Source organism: Berghia stephanieae, chromosome 3 (assembly GCF_034508935.2).
Source record: "Berghia stephanieae isolate SIO BIC M18660-M18661 chromosome 3, UCSD_Bste_1.3, whole genome shotgun sequence".
Lineage (NCBI taxonomy): Eukaryota > Metazoa > Mollusca > Gastropoda > Nudibranchia > Aeolidiidae > Berghia > Berghia stephanieae.
In genome coordinates this window covers 80330509-80347173 of record NC_088362.1, presented here as the reverse complement: position 1 = coordinate 80347173, position 16665 = coordinate 80330509, and the positions used below count along the sequence as shown (strand labels likewise).

General features: G+C 37.4%; 1 protein-coding gene across 7 annotated transcripts in view; it reads right to left on the bottom strand.

Annotated features, from left to right (window-relative positions):
- LOC144968575 (glutamate [NMDA] receptor subunit 1-like) overlaps window positions 1–15770 on the bottom strand; it is a 40434-nt gene extending 24664 nt beyond the window's left edge. For 2 of the 7 annotated variants that reach the window (XM_078907063.1, XM_078907066.1), the window contains exons 1-7: window positions 15545–15743; window positions 7040–7128; window positions 5737–6051; window positions 3673–3849; window positions 2920–3020; window positions 1456–1568; window positions 603–774 (exon numbers count right to left, since the gene is read on the bottom strand). In XM_078907063.1, the coding sequence (XP_078763189.1) occupies window positions 603–774; window positions 1456–1568; window positions 2920–3020; window positions 3673–3849; window positions 5737–6051; window positions 7040–7114 (953 nt within the window). In that variant the 5' untranslated portion in view covers window positions 7115–7128; window positions 15545–15743. Of the gene's footprint in view, window positions 1–602; window positions 775–1455; window positions 1569–2919; window positions 3021–3672; window positions 3850–5736; window positions 6052–7039; window positions 7129–10020; window positions 10112–15544 lie in introns of those variants that run through there. The other 5 variants (XM_078907067.1, XM_078907068.1, XM_078907065.1 and 2 more) reach the window with 3 other exon arrangements.
- Window positions 15771–16665: the final 895 nt, after the last annotated feature.

Below are 16665 nucleotides of genomic sequence, written 5' to 3'. Positions count from 1 at the left end.
TCTTATTTTGATATGTTCCGAATGGCATTTTTTGTGTATGAAAATTTGAATTAAATTTGAAATATATTAACTTTATTGTTATAGAATGTGTAAAACTGCAACGCTTCAACAAAACTACATCTTTCATCAAATTCAAAGATCAGCATTGTCTAGACTATTGTATCATTTTTTGCCAAAAAAATTGCCAAATAATTGCGCAGTATTTCTGTAAGGCAACTGGCCCTTTAAAAATGCCCAAATCCTTCTGATTACTATTTTTTAATTAATCAGTGCATTGTTTTTTATTTATAATAAAAATATACAATTGAATTTGACAAAAATTGATTAAAGTTTACATTCCAATAAATGATAAACAGCTTTTAGGTCTCCATCGATTCAACCTTACTTTTCTTTTGGAGGAAATGACACGTTCTCCCTGCTGAGTGGTCGAATGAAGGCTTTCCCAAAGCTTTCCAATTGCTATTGGAAATGACATATAGAGAGACAGATGGATAGATAGATAAATAGATAGATAGAAATAGAGATAGAGAGAGAGAGAGAGAGAGAGAGAGAGAGAGAGAGAGAGAGAGAGAGAGAGAGAGAGAGTCACACCACGAACTTACTCGTACACCCGTTCTCCGTCATGCCAACCCTTCTCCTCCTTGCACTCCGTTGGAGGAAATGACACGTTCTCCCTACTGAGTAGTTGAGTGAAAGCTTTCCCAATGACCGACACAGCATCTTTGATGTGGTGGACTTCATTGGTGCCGTTGACCAAATGGACTCCCAGAAAGCCTAATGGAGTTATAAGTTTTAATTGCTGAATTTGAAGGAAGCAAGTTCAATGCAAACAATAACCATGCTGTCTTTAGATGTTCTAACATATCTCGATTGCTAAAATACAGTTACATTTTATTCCTCTTCCTCTCAGTCACTTTGTCATGTTTATAGGTACATTATATCAGTGTCAAAGAACATTCCTTTAATAACGAACTGACAGCAATTCAACTCAATTAACCTAAAATATGTAACACGCTTTGATCGTTGGCAGATGAAATGATCCATTTCTGCATCAAGATTGTTCAATGTGTAGATTACCTACAAATAACAATCATGGAATAGAAGCTCCAATTTGATTTACATAACAATAGGAAATTGAACGGAGGCTTTTATTCAATAAACAAAAACTGACAATGTGGACAATTCGGGTTTCCCTTTTATCAATAAAACATGATGAATGAAAACTTAAAGACGAATGAGAAGGGAGAAACCCGAAACGTCCACATTGTCTGTTTTCGTTAACAAATTGAAGCTTCCATTAGACTTCCTGTTGTAACATTTTCATTATTTCAGGCTTCCCCCTCCGTCAACAAAACACAATGGGACACTACAGATGAATGAGAGACAAACAGGCGAACAAACAAAACAGAGATGGGACAGGGAAAAGGCTATCTCGTACTTTATTAAGCACAATACCTATAGGGATATTGACGGCATCAAATGCTTGCTCTGACACAATCCAGGCCCAGTCTTCGCCTGTCATGCCCAAAGCCTCGGCATCACGATATATTGTTTCGGCATCTTCAGTTCTGAAAAAGACAACACAGGAAAGAAATGATGTAATAAAAAAACTTAAAACACTATTGTTCGGCGGTTTTACATTTGTGAACCACTGCCTCAAATTGTATCGTGCTGGATGGAATGATTTTAGATGCAATAAATATTATTGAGTGCAATGGATATAGGCTCTTAAAATATCAATAGTTAAAATCTCTCATTAATAATTATTATAAATTTAATTTTACTTTATGACATCAGGGAGGCCTCACAATAATGCCATTTTGAGATGTTAAATCACATTTTCAGTCATTTGAAGCCCATGATGTCAATTTGTTATTACGTCGGCATGAACTAGAAGATGAAATTTGGAGCCCAAGTCAATAATATAACGTTAGTTAACTATATGTACTTGATTGAGAAAAAGGTAAAGTGTTTCTCTACTGCAAGCAAAGAACTTTTTATGTCTTAACACAAACATTTTAATTTACATTTTTGTTTCCACCTGCTTCATCCAAACATATTGCAAGATCGCGGTGGTGGGTCACATCTTGCATGCTGACTTTGAGTTTTAAATTCTTCGATTTTGGATCGAGAAAAATTCGTTTTAAGACTGGGAATTTATCTCATGGCAATGGCCTTGTTGATTTGTAAATTCATATACCCCTTTAAATATCTGAGGTTCTGATTTGCAAGAACTTTCAAATCAATGCAATACAATTTTTCCCATAATGAATTGCTAGAATAAGATTGATAAAATTATTATATTGCTCCCTTGATTTAGATCAAAGAGACCAACATCTCTGCAGAAACTTCTTTGAGTATATGTCACAAATAATAACGTGGTATTTTGATTTGTCTTTTTGTGACAGAATTAATTGGATAATAGCAAGGAGGTTGTTATTAAGCGGATAAAAATAACTTTCAGTTAATAACATTTTGTAAAGGCGACGAATAAGAGATTTTAAATCAAATGATGATAAAAGTAATCAAATTAGTTATGTAAAATTAATAGGGTATACAGTTGGTTCTGAAATTTGGAGCATTTTCGGTATTCTCCACCTTATAAAAGTTGTTTTCTTGCAAAAAGACTTGATTTCTTGTCAAAGGAAATAACTGGCAAATAATCTTTTTTAAAAAAGGTTATTAATCTAATATCCAAGAGGTAGAGGTTGTCCTAATTAACAGCACTAACTCAATGCAATGCAAAAGGATCCCTGGTTTGAGAGTTTTTGCCAAGATGAAGGACATTTAAATCGATGGATATTTGAAGAACGAGTTTTGTGGCACTTTTTTAAAATAATCTTTTTACCCAAGTACGGCAGTGAACTAGTTAAATAGATACTAAAGTGTATTTAGATACAATTAATGTGGTTTACTCACGAGGCTGAAAGTAACACGACTCTTGAGGTAAATTGGTAAATCTGTTGTAGCTGTCTTGTATAGTTTTTCTCTCCTGGTGCGTACTTGATAGTGGGCTCAATCTTAATTAACAAAGAATAACATTTCACGATGACTAATTAATTGCAAACTACTGTCCTTAACATCAACAAACATGGTATAAAGTTATAAAAGTTTATAGTGATAGTATATTCCATTCAAATGAAGATCATACACGATTTTTTAAAAGTCTCTTTTCCTTCTATTGTCAAGAGCTTGATGTGACTTTAGTATCTTGGGCACTGCAGTTTTTCTTAGGTCTTCAGGGTTTAATTCGATATATAAAGAGATATAATTATACAAACATACTCATGGTTTTTAATTTTCTATCCTGTAAATGGACGACATCGTTTAAGAGTTTGTATTTGAAAAAAAACCAACAATATTTTGATATTGATAAAAAGTCAAGCTATTGAGCTACTTACTCAACCTAGGAACGTCTAATTCTTCCAAGAAGAGATTTCATTCAGAGCCAAGAGGCTAATTGAGTCATCCTTATTTTTTCCAGAATTCATGAAACCAGCTTGTCATTAATGTCTCATTAGAGTGAACAGTTTTAATCGCAGAGCAAACGAGCTCATTATGTTCAAATGTTTTATAATGTTTTTAAAACCTATCCTGGGTGATAATTTTTCAGTTGACATCAAGGAGGCTCTAAAAAGATCCGATTTAGGTTTGTAGTTTATGTGTACATACCCTGATATCTCTACCCTCTGCAAGAGTCTGGAATCGACTGAGGATGGACCTGCCCTCCTCATCAGCACTGTAGATGAAGATGACTTTGTACCATTTGAGGTTAACCAGAAGTTCCACCCACACGTCAGCCTGGTGTGAGTAAGGGGGAACTGTCCTCAAGAACATTTTGTGGACATTCTGAAAGGAAATTAAGAAAAAAGATTGCGTTATGTTGTAGTCGTACAAACCGATAAATATACTCAATGGCTATAAAACCTATTTTTAAACAACTGATCATGAATATAGCGCAATATCCACCAAACGTGCCCAAAGCTCTTTACAGGGGATTCCTAACCAATAGCAACACTAAAAAGACGAGACATGACGGCCGTTTGGCGATATCACATCTTTTAAGGACAAGTCGATTAACCACCAGGTACTCATTTATACCAGAGTACGATGAGAGAGTTCAAGTAAAGAGCCTTTTCCAATGACTCACTAGGCGTGGCTCAGATTTGGACTCGGACCCTGGACCTCCCGGTCTGAAGGTAAGTGTCGTAGCACTAAACCATATAGCCGCAAATATGATTAGGACTTAAACATGTGTCAAGGCTTGTTAAGAAGATGGCTAAAGAGGTAATCGTCTTAAGGTTTACCAATTGAAGAGGTATGATACGTACTTGCAATGAACTTGAGGCAAAGGAATTGGTCCATGTAGCGATTTGAACGAATAATATAAAAATGTTTTTTGCTTTTTAAGAACTTTTTTGGTTTATAGTATTTGTAGGTACTCCTTTCATGCACCGCGCATGTGAAATTGAAGTTAAATGACATGGATAGAAGATTAAAAACCATAAGGATGCTTTTAATAATTATATAATCTATTCATCTCTTTTTATATCGAATTAATCTCTGAAGAACTAATAAAAAACTTCAGTGCCTTAGGTACCAAAGTCACAACAAGATCTTAACTACCTCAAAACTCTGGCCCAGGACCGTACCCAATGAAAACAATTAACAACATGGATGGAGAGAGAGCAGCTCTACTCCTCCCTCGAATTTTAAAAACTCTTAGGCTGAATCACACAATTCTCAGCAAGCGTCATTCATACTCCGAGTCTTACTACTACTACTACTACTACTACTACTACTACTACTACTACTACTACTACTACTACTACTACTACTACTACTACTACTACTACTACTACTATACTACTACTACTACTACTACTACTACCTACTACTATACTACTTACTATTACTCTGCTGCTGCTACTACTACTATACTACTACTACTACACTACTACTACTACTGCTACTACTACTACTACTATTACTACTACTACTACTACTACTACTACTACTACTACTACTACTACTACTACTACTACTACTACTACTACTACTATTACTACTACTACTTTATATACCTCACATAAATTCTCACAATGCTCTTTATTTTCTCTTGTCTTCTTACCATAATATACCGGTATATACTTTTCCTTAAACTACTCTGGTTTTCACGACAGCACCCATTTGTTCATTAAGCATAAGTGGCCGGGTCTTTTAACCTTATGAAACAGTATCTTTTCACTCGAATGAGTCCCTGTATTCTGTAAAAAATTATTCGCAAATTCCATGTTTAAGAGTTGTTGCCATTATGAGGGCCATTTTCATCGATCGATATTTCAAGGGCCAGTTTTCTGGCCAAAATTGTAAATAGTGTGGGGTTTTTTCATAGCACAGCAGTGTAAGTGTCTTTTATATTGGCATTCTTTTGCCTGCATGTCTGAGGGGATGATAAGTGTTGCTGTTGTAAAGGGCTTTGAGCACGTTTAGTTTATATTGCTGTATACAAATACTAAAGTGTGCTCAGCTTTGGGCATGTAATCAACATCACTCATGTTTTCCTCACCACACTCCCCAGTTCATTAAGGTTCTGAAGGTCCATTTCGCCGCCTGGATGAACGTTCCACTTGTATACCCTGTCTTCTTGCTTCCGTGCACAACGGCGGAAACCACTGCACTGCAACCTATAGTAGTGAAATGATTTGATCGAGAGAGAAACAATACCCAACTCACCACGTCAGAAAAGGCCGAATCTCTGGCTGACACGCCTATAACGGGTATATTGTAGAAGCCACACGTATACGACACAGAAATCGGAGAATGGTCAGATGAATTTGGGTGCGAGGCGACAACAGTGTACACGTGATGTTGGAGCAGCTTGCCACAGATGTCCAGGGCTGATTTGATAGGGTTGCTGTCCATCATAATGGTTGTCGCATTAAAACGGATGTTTGGAGCAAGAGAGCTCCAAGTATTCAGTCCATTCACTGCTTGCTTAAACTCATATTCCATTTTCTCAGAGCTCAGAGTTGCACCTATGGTAATGTACTGGTAGAGGAATAAGGAATGATTTGATTTATGATTCAGAAAGAGATACATAAATAAATAATAAAATTTATTTCGCACATCTACACGAATTCATCAAATGCAAATTAGAATGTGCTTTAGAATCTTCTTTTGTAACCTCAAGATGCTATAATATGGAATTCCGGTAATCAGGAGGCCTGAGGTTCGATCCCCAGTCAAGGCAGGCTGATTGTTTGGATGTTTTTTTTTTCTTGTATTTTTCTTTCCTGCTTTGTCTTGCACTGTTTCACCCTCATTTTTTAGATCTTTACAATATAATATGGAGTCATATTTCATTTCATACAATACGAGTCGCCTATTAGACGTACGTTATGTACTGAAATGCTCAAAATATAATAATATACCAATGATAAAGTATTTGTTTACAACTAGTCAAGTTGGGTGGTTGTCTGACGTGCTTTGTCAAAGGACATTACACTGGGACCAGCACAAAACTTTCGTGATCATTGTCACCGAAGATATACGTAAGTGTAGTTGTAAACCTAAGTTATATCATTGTGCATTCCCATAGTGGCGTTGAAGATAAATGCTATCTTTGTTATTTAGGATAATTCCATGAGAAATACTAAATAACCCTTTTTATGGGTCTGACATAGATTTCTATCTAATATAACCAAACGCTTTGTACGAAAATCATCATCATCAGCATTATCATCATCATCATCATCATCATCATCATCATCATCATCATCATCATCATCATTATCACCACCACCACCATCATCATTATATAATAATAATGGTATAGATTTATAGTGCGTCAAACATCCCTTCATCAGGAGGGCTCTGGGCGCATATCATTATCATCAACATCGCCATCATCATCGCCATCATCCATATCTTGGTCGACGTCATCATGGCGTACTATGTAGTCTCATTTAGCAGCTCCCAAATACAGGTTAAAATTTTATATAATTTGAATCTCAACAGGCCCTCTGTCGTAGCTTACCTTATCTCTACAATAGACATCTTTGGTTTGTGAGAAGAAGAGTAAGACTGACACGAACGTGGTGAAGAAATCCATCCTGGCAATTTATACTGGGGAAATGATAGTTTGGAAATAACGGATTAGATATAAAACCAAGGCGTTGAAAGCATTCCTACTATCATTGAAAAAAAATTGAATATAACAGCTTCACAATGAAATAACAAAAAAAAACTAAGAAACTATAGATGTAAACCCATGAGTACTCTCAACACCAGAGTGGAACATCACTTAACTATCGCCTCTGTTGTGTTGCTTACATCTATAGTGTCTTAGGTTTGTGTTCTTTCCTTCATTGTTTGAGTAGATATTGTCAAGATTAGTTCACATTCATGGTCACTCCATTTCTTAAGGATTACTGTACATTCGTCATGCTTCTGTATTATTATTTTCACTGCTTCATTGGTTTTATTGCAGCTTTTACATCTATTTCTATTCTACACGCGTTTCCTCGTTTATTACGCACCAAATTTTATGCGTTGTTTTAAATTCCCCGCTCAATTTGGAACTCCTTAGTTACGTATCGAACGCTTCATTTTGTTTACTTTCCAATATTTTTATTCTTCCGAGAGGACCTACCAAATTTCTCTGTCTTCGATCTGGAATTTAGTAATGTATATATATCTCTATTGTTTTATTTTGTTGTTGGCTGAAGAAAGGTTTTGAGTCCGAAACTTTGCGTGTTTGGTATTTTGTTATTTTTTGAAGCTGTTATATTCATTTTTGTTTATTACTTTTTACTGTTCACATCTTCTAGCAGCTTAGTATCACTATGCTATGATAGGGCAGCGTGGAGCAGCGCGGCTCAACGGTACGGACTTTGTTTAATACCTAAAAGTTACCGAGTTCGACTACCCGCCCCGTTGTGTGGCGTTGAGCAAGTCACCTAGCCCTAGATCACTTTGCGACGCTGCACTGTGGCTCACGCCTGGGTTATTCCAGTCTTCCCTTGGAAAAGACCCTAGTCAAATTTTTCATATGGGCTGAATAAAGGAAATTTTTTTCATTAAAACAATATTTTGTCATTATTATGGTATGTAATTGATAATGGGCATCGATATCATCATCATCATCATCATCATCATCATCATTATTATTATTATGATCTTCATTATTATTATCAACATCATCGATCATCATCACCACGACCACCCCCCCCCCCAATCATCATCATCATCATCATCATCATCATCATCACCATCATCATCATCATTATCATCATTATCATCATCGTCACCATCATCGCCACCACCTCCACCACCACTAACATCTTGTCATCATTAAAAGTTACAATGACAACGGCATCAATAGCAAAACATTTTAATTAAAATAATAGTAGTCACATCATCAACAACAACATTAGCATCAACATAGTCATCGTTATCACAAACTAGCTATAATATAATATTACCAGACCTGCCAACCCTTCATATTTCAAAAGTTGAATCATAACGTTAGATAATAAGAATTAGAAACAAAGAAAAATAGGAATTAGTTACAAATGGATAATTTCCCATCAAAATTACCACCAACTTTGACACCATAAAAGGTGGTATTCTAGCAAAGCTGGAAGCACGTTAAAATGTGTTAGGCAATATAGACGGGAGAGCAATTAATTTTCCTGCTTTCATACATTTGACAATGGTTAAAAATATTTTTGGACTTTCACCCTCCCCCCCAAAATTGGAAGGGTTGACAGGTATGTACTGCCAGTGTTTTTGTATCCTTTCTTGGTCAATAGGATTCAGTAGTCTGATGTCACGCCGCCTGGCAACGGCGGCCATCTTGGTTCTAAACAAAGAAAATCATTACTTTTTATTCTTCATGCTGGCTAGAACTTTTCATTCCCTTTTCATATGCCTTGTGATCAGAATGTGTAAAAGTCAAAACATGATCAACTTTATGTATTCTTTTTCCTCTGGAAACGCGTTTATGCTCGCCGGAGACATATTTCATACGGGCGTCCGCCATTGTTCCGATAGTTTAGAGCCAGTGTTACTAAGTTACCATGCGTCATTAGGAAGGAAGTGACGTTACGACTGTTGAAGACTATTGGTCACATGTTTTTTACAGCTAAAATGTCTTAGAGGATTTCAAAAACGCACGCCCCTTATTCTTTGTCTGTAAGGAAATATTCTATCTTTGACTCGTATCTTTTCTGGACTAAAATTGCCGCACTCTGGTAAACACGTTTTTAAAAATTATGGCCAGAAAACTCGTCCTTCAAATATCAATCGATTAAAATGATCTACATCTATGCAAAAACTCTTAAACCCGAGACTTTCTTTAAGACTTCCGCGATGTCACAGGTTTGAGAGATTCTGTCAAGATGAAGATCATTTTGATCGATCGATATTTGAAGGACGAGTTTCTGGTCAAAATTTAAAATACTTTGGTTATAATTGTTGAAATCACAGGATATACCCACTGGCGTACTGATAGATTATTGTTATTTTGTTGTTGTTATTGTTATTGTTGTTTTTTGTTGTTGAATAAATATGTAATAAAGTGGAGCTTACATGTATTTACATTTAATTTATCATTCGAACGTCTAAAATTAAAGGCAGGAAAAAAATCGTCGATCAAAGTTAACAAAAACCAGTGCTATGTCGCAAAATGGAAACTTGAATTGAACAAAGAGAAATCATTCATTCGTTCGAGAATTGTGATCAAATACTGGCGTTTCGTTTATGGAGGATTATTGCCTAGGATGAGATTAGTTTCTTAACTTGGAAAAAACAAAAATTTTATCCATCGGATCATTTTAAAATCAAATTCATTTTTCGAAATTTTGGTCACCCCGGCGTATACATATTTGCAGGTCTGATAACCGAAGACAATCATAGGCCTGTTTTAACATTGTTGTACCTAATAGGGAAAATTTTATGTTGGATCGAGAGTATTAGCAAACCAATAACAAGAATGGATAGATAAACGATACTTACCAAAGTTGAAGTTTGTCTGTTATTCTACAACACTGGTCGATTGTGAATTCATTTGAGTGATGAACCATCCATTTACCGATCACACTTTAAATTTTGAGCGGGCTACTATATGAGCCCAGATACTACCCAACTCTAACATAAACTGCTCATGGATTGTATGAAGATAATATAAATCTATCACCAGAACTAGAGGGGAGGGTATATTATGATAATTATGGTAAGGGAGGGCAAATGAATTCACAATCGACCAGTGTTGTAGAATAACAGACAAACTTCAACTTTGGTAAGTATCGTTTATCTATCCATTCTACAACACAATTGGTCGAATTGTGAATTCATATGAGACTTCAAAGTCATATAGTAGCACGCGATGTAAAACGATGAAAACCCACAAAATATTATCGCTTCAAGACTAACTAAATGAATCGTAAAATATAATGAAATATCCGCTACATTATTAGTCCAAATGAACGAATCCATTATGCTTAATGCATACCACCCTTTGTGGCAATAGAGTAAGGTCTGTTGTACGAAGAGAGTAATTGATATCCCGAGTTACACATGCATGCACCCTACAGAAACACCTAAACTGTAGCTTCCGTAAAATAGCCTGACTCTACCAAATATTTCAGTCAAAAGTGAAGGCCATGGTCATACCACCAAAAGTGAACAAATCGTTGATTTTATACAACAGTTCAACCAACAGGGTAGTATTTATGTTCCCTGGCCACTCCTAACAACAAAACACCAGTCGACGCAATTGTCTTAAATGACGTCAAAATTACATTGGAGTCGGACTATAATAATCATTCCAGTAACACCACAAGCTAATAATATAAGTCAAACATTAGCACGTAGCAGCGATGATGGTACGTAGACAACAAGCAAGTCCTCGGGCTGGATCAGAACCTCCATAACATAGAGACGACAGTTTATAACTCATAAGGCCTCTGGATCCATCCCTAAGGCCATTAACTCGCTCAACCCTAAAACTGACTATATCCGTAGTTTAACAGGGTTACTTTTGCCCCATGCCTATTTATTACGTATTTTATGCGACAAATTATAGGCGTAGTATCAAAGCTAATGTTTTTAGTTTTACATGTTAATGGTGGTTGAACAAAAATGTCTATGTAATTGCTCATTTTTAATATATCCAATTTTGAAAAGTAGCAAAAAATTCTAGCATTGAGTGAGTTAAAACACCCGCTAATCCTGCCTTGATTAGGCATAAATACTAGAATATGCATCAATCAAGCCCGAATCAACAAAGCCCACCTAAATACAATCGAACAAGTACAAAGAAAATCTTCGTGAATGTCACCAACTGGAACTCAAACCAGGAAGAATCATCCCCATACTAGGCTAAAGTAAGTGACTCACATTACAGAATAAGAGATTAACTCCTACCAGCGTTCACACCAGAAACCAACATCGGACACGCCCGAAACTTGAAGTTCTGACAAACCGACCAGTCCCATCAGTCATAACAGGCATGCCTGCCCAAGCCGAAAGACAATTGCCTAATCGGACCTGTTCACCAATTAAAATGTTTAAGATACTACATTAGTTTCTCCTTTCACCTTCATAAACATCCATCTGTCTTCACTCCTTGTCAATAAGATGTGACTCAGACAGCCTCATCCTCCTCGTCCTCTTCACCATCACCAACGCTATTATCATCATCCTCATCATCATCTCATCATCATTCCTCACACGTCCCTAATCCTCATCGTCACCAGTTTCCCCCTGGTGCAGCTTTGTAACCAAATATACAAAGACCTCCATGGAACAATCTGACAAATTCTGCTCCGGCCCACTTAAATAATAAAATGAACTAAATATACCGATATCCGTGTCACGTCATGTGTATATTACACTATGCTGGAAACTAAGACTGCCGCAAATCGTGGGTCGATGAGTCTATTGCATGTAAACGGGAATCAAGACCCATGTAGTATGTATGCATTAAAAAATTATACACAAAATAGTTGCTAAAAATCCCAAACAATTTCAATCGAAACAAGGGAAAATATACTGTAGGTCATTGTATATTAACAACACTGATAAAAACCTAAGTATAAAAGTTAGTGCATCAGCCTCACAACCATAAGTCGTTACCCATAGTCTCCAATCAATAAAGATCTAGAATCTAATATCATCAGAAATTCTTTCCAGAGATGGCAAAACTGTTGAAAACCAGCTCCCCCTTTATCCAGCGCAAATGTCTGATCGAAGGACTCCCTACTAAGTACGAAAATGTTAAACCACCTAGGTTAATGGTCCAAGTAACATAAAATGTTGTCAAATCAACCAATACAGAGTGTTAAGTAATGCCACTCTGAGTGAATACACCACGGCTCTTATTAAAGAGCGCCTGTCTAACGCCATATGTAAGGAGATGTCTATAAAATATCTAGTTTAAAAAGATGTGAACAAAATATCCAACCAGGTCTATTAAGGATATGTATAATCCAAAATCAAAGGTAAACCACCCCTACACAACAGATATCCCTGACACCCAGTATGCAAAGTGAGGTAATCCAACAGAGATATATGACTAAGCGCATACTATCCCTGGCCCCGGGCAAAGCTGAGGAAGCCATTCACAAAAAACCCAAAAGTTATCAGGGTCATCAAGGCACTTTGACCCTAGCAAATAACTGCCCACCTTACAAAGTCAATAATCAGGCAAACAGTGATAGTGATAGTTGACTGAGTGCATACTATCCCTGATCCGGAACAGAGGCTGACTAACAGTCAAAGCCCCGTCCCATACTACTATCCCTGTTCCGGAACTGAGGCTGACTAACAGTCAAATCCCCGTCCCATACTATCCCTGGTCCGGAACCGAGGCTGACAAACAGTCAAAGCCCGTCCCATACTATCCCTGGTCCGGAACCGAGGCTGACTAACAGTCAAAGCCCCGTCCCATACTATCCCTGGTCCGGAACCGAGGCTGACAAACAGTCAAAGCCCCGTCCCATACTATCCCTGGTCCGGAACCGAGGCTGACTAACAGTCAAAGCCCCGTCCCATACTATCCCTGGTCCGGAACAGAGGCCGACTAACAGTCAAAGCCCCGACCGAATAAAAATCAGACGTAAATAGATCGTTTGATACAAACAATCTGGCTGATGAGGCCTAGACAAAGCACCTGACATCTATGGTCAGAGTAGTCTAAAGTATAACGGCAGAAAACCGTGCCGGTGACAGGTGACTTAGAGCACACTACCCCCGGGCCAGGACAAAAGATTAAGCACCTAGAGTCCCGTAGGTCATTAGAGACGTAATGACAGTAAAAAAGGATGATCAATCCTGGACATATAAGCTATGTCCTGAACCTCACAAGAGGGTTCCCTGGCATTGACAAACTTTACCTATGCCTGCTCCAAACGCAAATACCACGAGCGAAGCAGCATAGATCTACCTGAAAAATAAAAATAAAATATAACTATAGTATGACCCAAGCATTTGAGACACAAAACCGTCTCAAATGTCTAAAATATGAATGCCAAAAGAGCTAAAAAACGGCAGAAAACCGTACCATTGATAGATGACTTGCTTAGTCAATACTATCTCCGGTCCAGGGCCAAAGGCTTAGGCAGCCAGAGTCTGGAAATGATGTGGGTCATACATAAAGATTGCTTGATACAAACAATCTGGCTGATGAGGCCTAGACAGAGCCTCAGACATCTAATGTCTGGGTTGTCTAACGTATAACGGCAGAAAACCGTGCCGGTGACAGGTGACTTAGTGCACACTACCCCCGGGCCAGGACAAAAGATTAAGCACCTAGAGTCCCGTAGGTCATTAGAGTCGTAATGACAGTGAAAAAGGATGATCAATCCTGGACATAATATAAGGTATGTTCGGAACCTCACAAGAGGGTTCCTTAGCATTGCTATTTGTACCAATGACTATTCCAAACGCCAAAAACACGAGTGGAAATCTCATAGGTATCCCTATCCAAACCCAACAATCCCTATGCAGTGAGTAAATATCCAACAATTATAATATGTGCTATCTCACATGATGAAAAAGTGAAATAAATGTTCTCTCACCTGTATGCTCCAGGCCCAAAGATTAAGCTTATGTAGTTCGTTAGAATAGTAATGACAGTAAGAAAGGATGATCGATCCTGGACATAATATAAGCTATGTCCGGAACCCCACAAAGAGGTTTCATGTCATTGTCAAATTATTCCTATGTCTGCCCCTAAACACAAATAGGACGAGCGAAGCACCATAAATCTACATCAAATAAATAAATAAAAATAACTATTGTATGACCCAAACATTTGAGACACAAAACCGTCTCAAATGTCTAAAATATGAATGCCAAAAGAGCTAAAATACGGCAGAAAACCGTACCGTTGATAGATGACATGCTTTGTCAATACTATCTCCGGTCCAGGGCCAAAGGCTTAGCCGTCTATATCCCTCGAATCAGACCGCTCCAAAACTAAACCACACCCTTAGTCCCCGATATGGCCACACCCCTCATATTATGATTATGCCCATAGTTTGATGTGACAAATTATTGAAACAAGACTAATGTGAACCTCTGATGTTCTGTCCTGACGTAACTTATGTCATTTCCCGTGGATTCAGGAACATCCCTACCAGAAAAAGACGTGTGGAAATCACGTCTAAGACGTAATCAGTTCCTTTGAACCCCCTACAACAGGGGACTGAGGAACACTGATGATGCCGGGTTGTGCAATAATGTCCAACCGCGCCCTCATCGTATTGGTCCCCAAGTATGCTAAAATCTATTATCTAGCAGCCAAGTTCCTACAACTAAACAATCCATGAGCAAAAACACCTAAAACATATAAATAACTAAATAGAACTCATCAAAATCATAACAACAATATCATATAGCGGCTACTGAATAGCTATCAATTATATATATATAAAAACGTAATAAAGATAAGAAACGGCGATGCTTGTATAATCATGGAAAAGGCAGGGTGTTAAATGAGGCAACTTACTCTTAATCTCCAGACACAGTGATTATACAAAATTAAATCAATGTAACGAATTATTTAAAACACGATACACAATAATCCACTGAAATACACTCAAGAATTAAACACATCATTAACGTAATAAAAAATTACAAAAGAAGTAAAGATTCCTACAATAGCTGGGTAGTATTAGTATTATAATTCTCGTCACCAATACGAGAGAGAGACCAAAAATGCGTGTGATCAGTTAGACGGAAAGATTCCAAGTGATCGGTAAATGGATGGTTCATCACTCATATGAATTCACAATTCGACCAATTGTGTTGTAGAATGAACCCATTACAATGTGGGTTATCAGACCTGCAAGTTAGTACACATCGGGACACCCTAACACAACATGGAATCGAGGCGATGGATCAGAAGTAAAAGCGATTCTCCAAATTCCCTATTTCAACACACACTTTCGTTTCGATGCAGGCTAGTCTATTATTATTATTATTATAATGTGTATCCAATAATCAATAACTGGACTTGTATGGGCTACATACTCACATTGTAAACCTGTATCGGTGTCTATAAAAAAAAGCAACTGGCAAAAGCCAGGTTGATTAGAACGAGGAATATTTACTCATTTCAAAACTAATAGTCCTTCAAATAACACAGTTGTCAATTACTGCAGATCATTACATTTCCAATAATATAATCAGAACACCACAGCTTTCACTTTTACCACTGTGTAAACAGGCTGTTCACATTTCAATAGCCTCGTTCTCAACATGAATAGTTTATTAGAGTTGAGTGAGTAGGGAACGTTTCTAGCTTTGCTCACACTCAAGAGCACGCGCCTCGCGAACACACAAGTTGCACATGTACACAGATGTTCTCACACACTCATATACAGACAAACACACACGCGCAGTCCCACACATCTGGCGCACAGCGACTAGTCTGGCAACTTCTGTGTTGGCATCGTGTTGAGGGGTGATGTATGGACTATCGACCCGTTAGGTTGCCAGTTTGACACCTCGGATACCAAATACAGATAAGAAAATGCTCCTGTTGGAAATAGTTTGAAATTGCTATATTATTTAATTTTTGGCATTTTGGCAATTCCATCCATTTTTATACTAACGCATGCTAGTTTTAGTGTTTAAATGAGAATTAAGCGTATACCTCGGTACTCTAAAAAAGGACGTGTATTCAAGAATTTGGCCTGAAAACTTGTCCTTTCATTAAATATCGATCGATTTAAATGACTCTCATCTTGGCAACAGCTCTCAAACCTTGGACCTCGAGAGGTCAACCAAAGTCTCAGCTTGGGTCTGCATTAGAAAATCTTAAGTGTGATATTTTTATGAAACCCATTCATTCGTCTTATATAGGTTACCTATGACATATTTGGCTTTTAAAAATATTTTGCAATAAATTATCCGTCATTCCTGCATACTTGATTGCGGGGTTCTTTCATTTCTCTGGAGAGTACCAAAGCTTTAAAGAGATGTCATTACAGTGCATGCATTACCATTACAACGGAATTTTGCTGGACACGTTAATTACAAAATCTGAACATAAACGTATCTCTCTCTCTCTCTCTCTCTCTCTCTCTCTCTCTCTCTCTCTCTCTCTCTCTCTCTCTCTCTCTCTCTCTCTCTCTCTCTCTCTCTCTCTCTCTC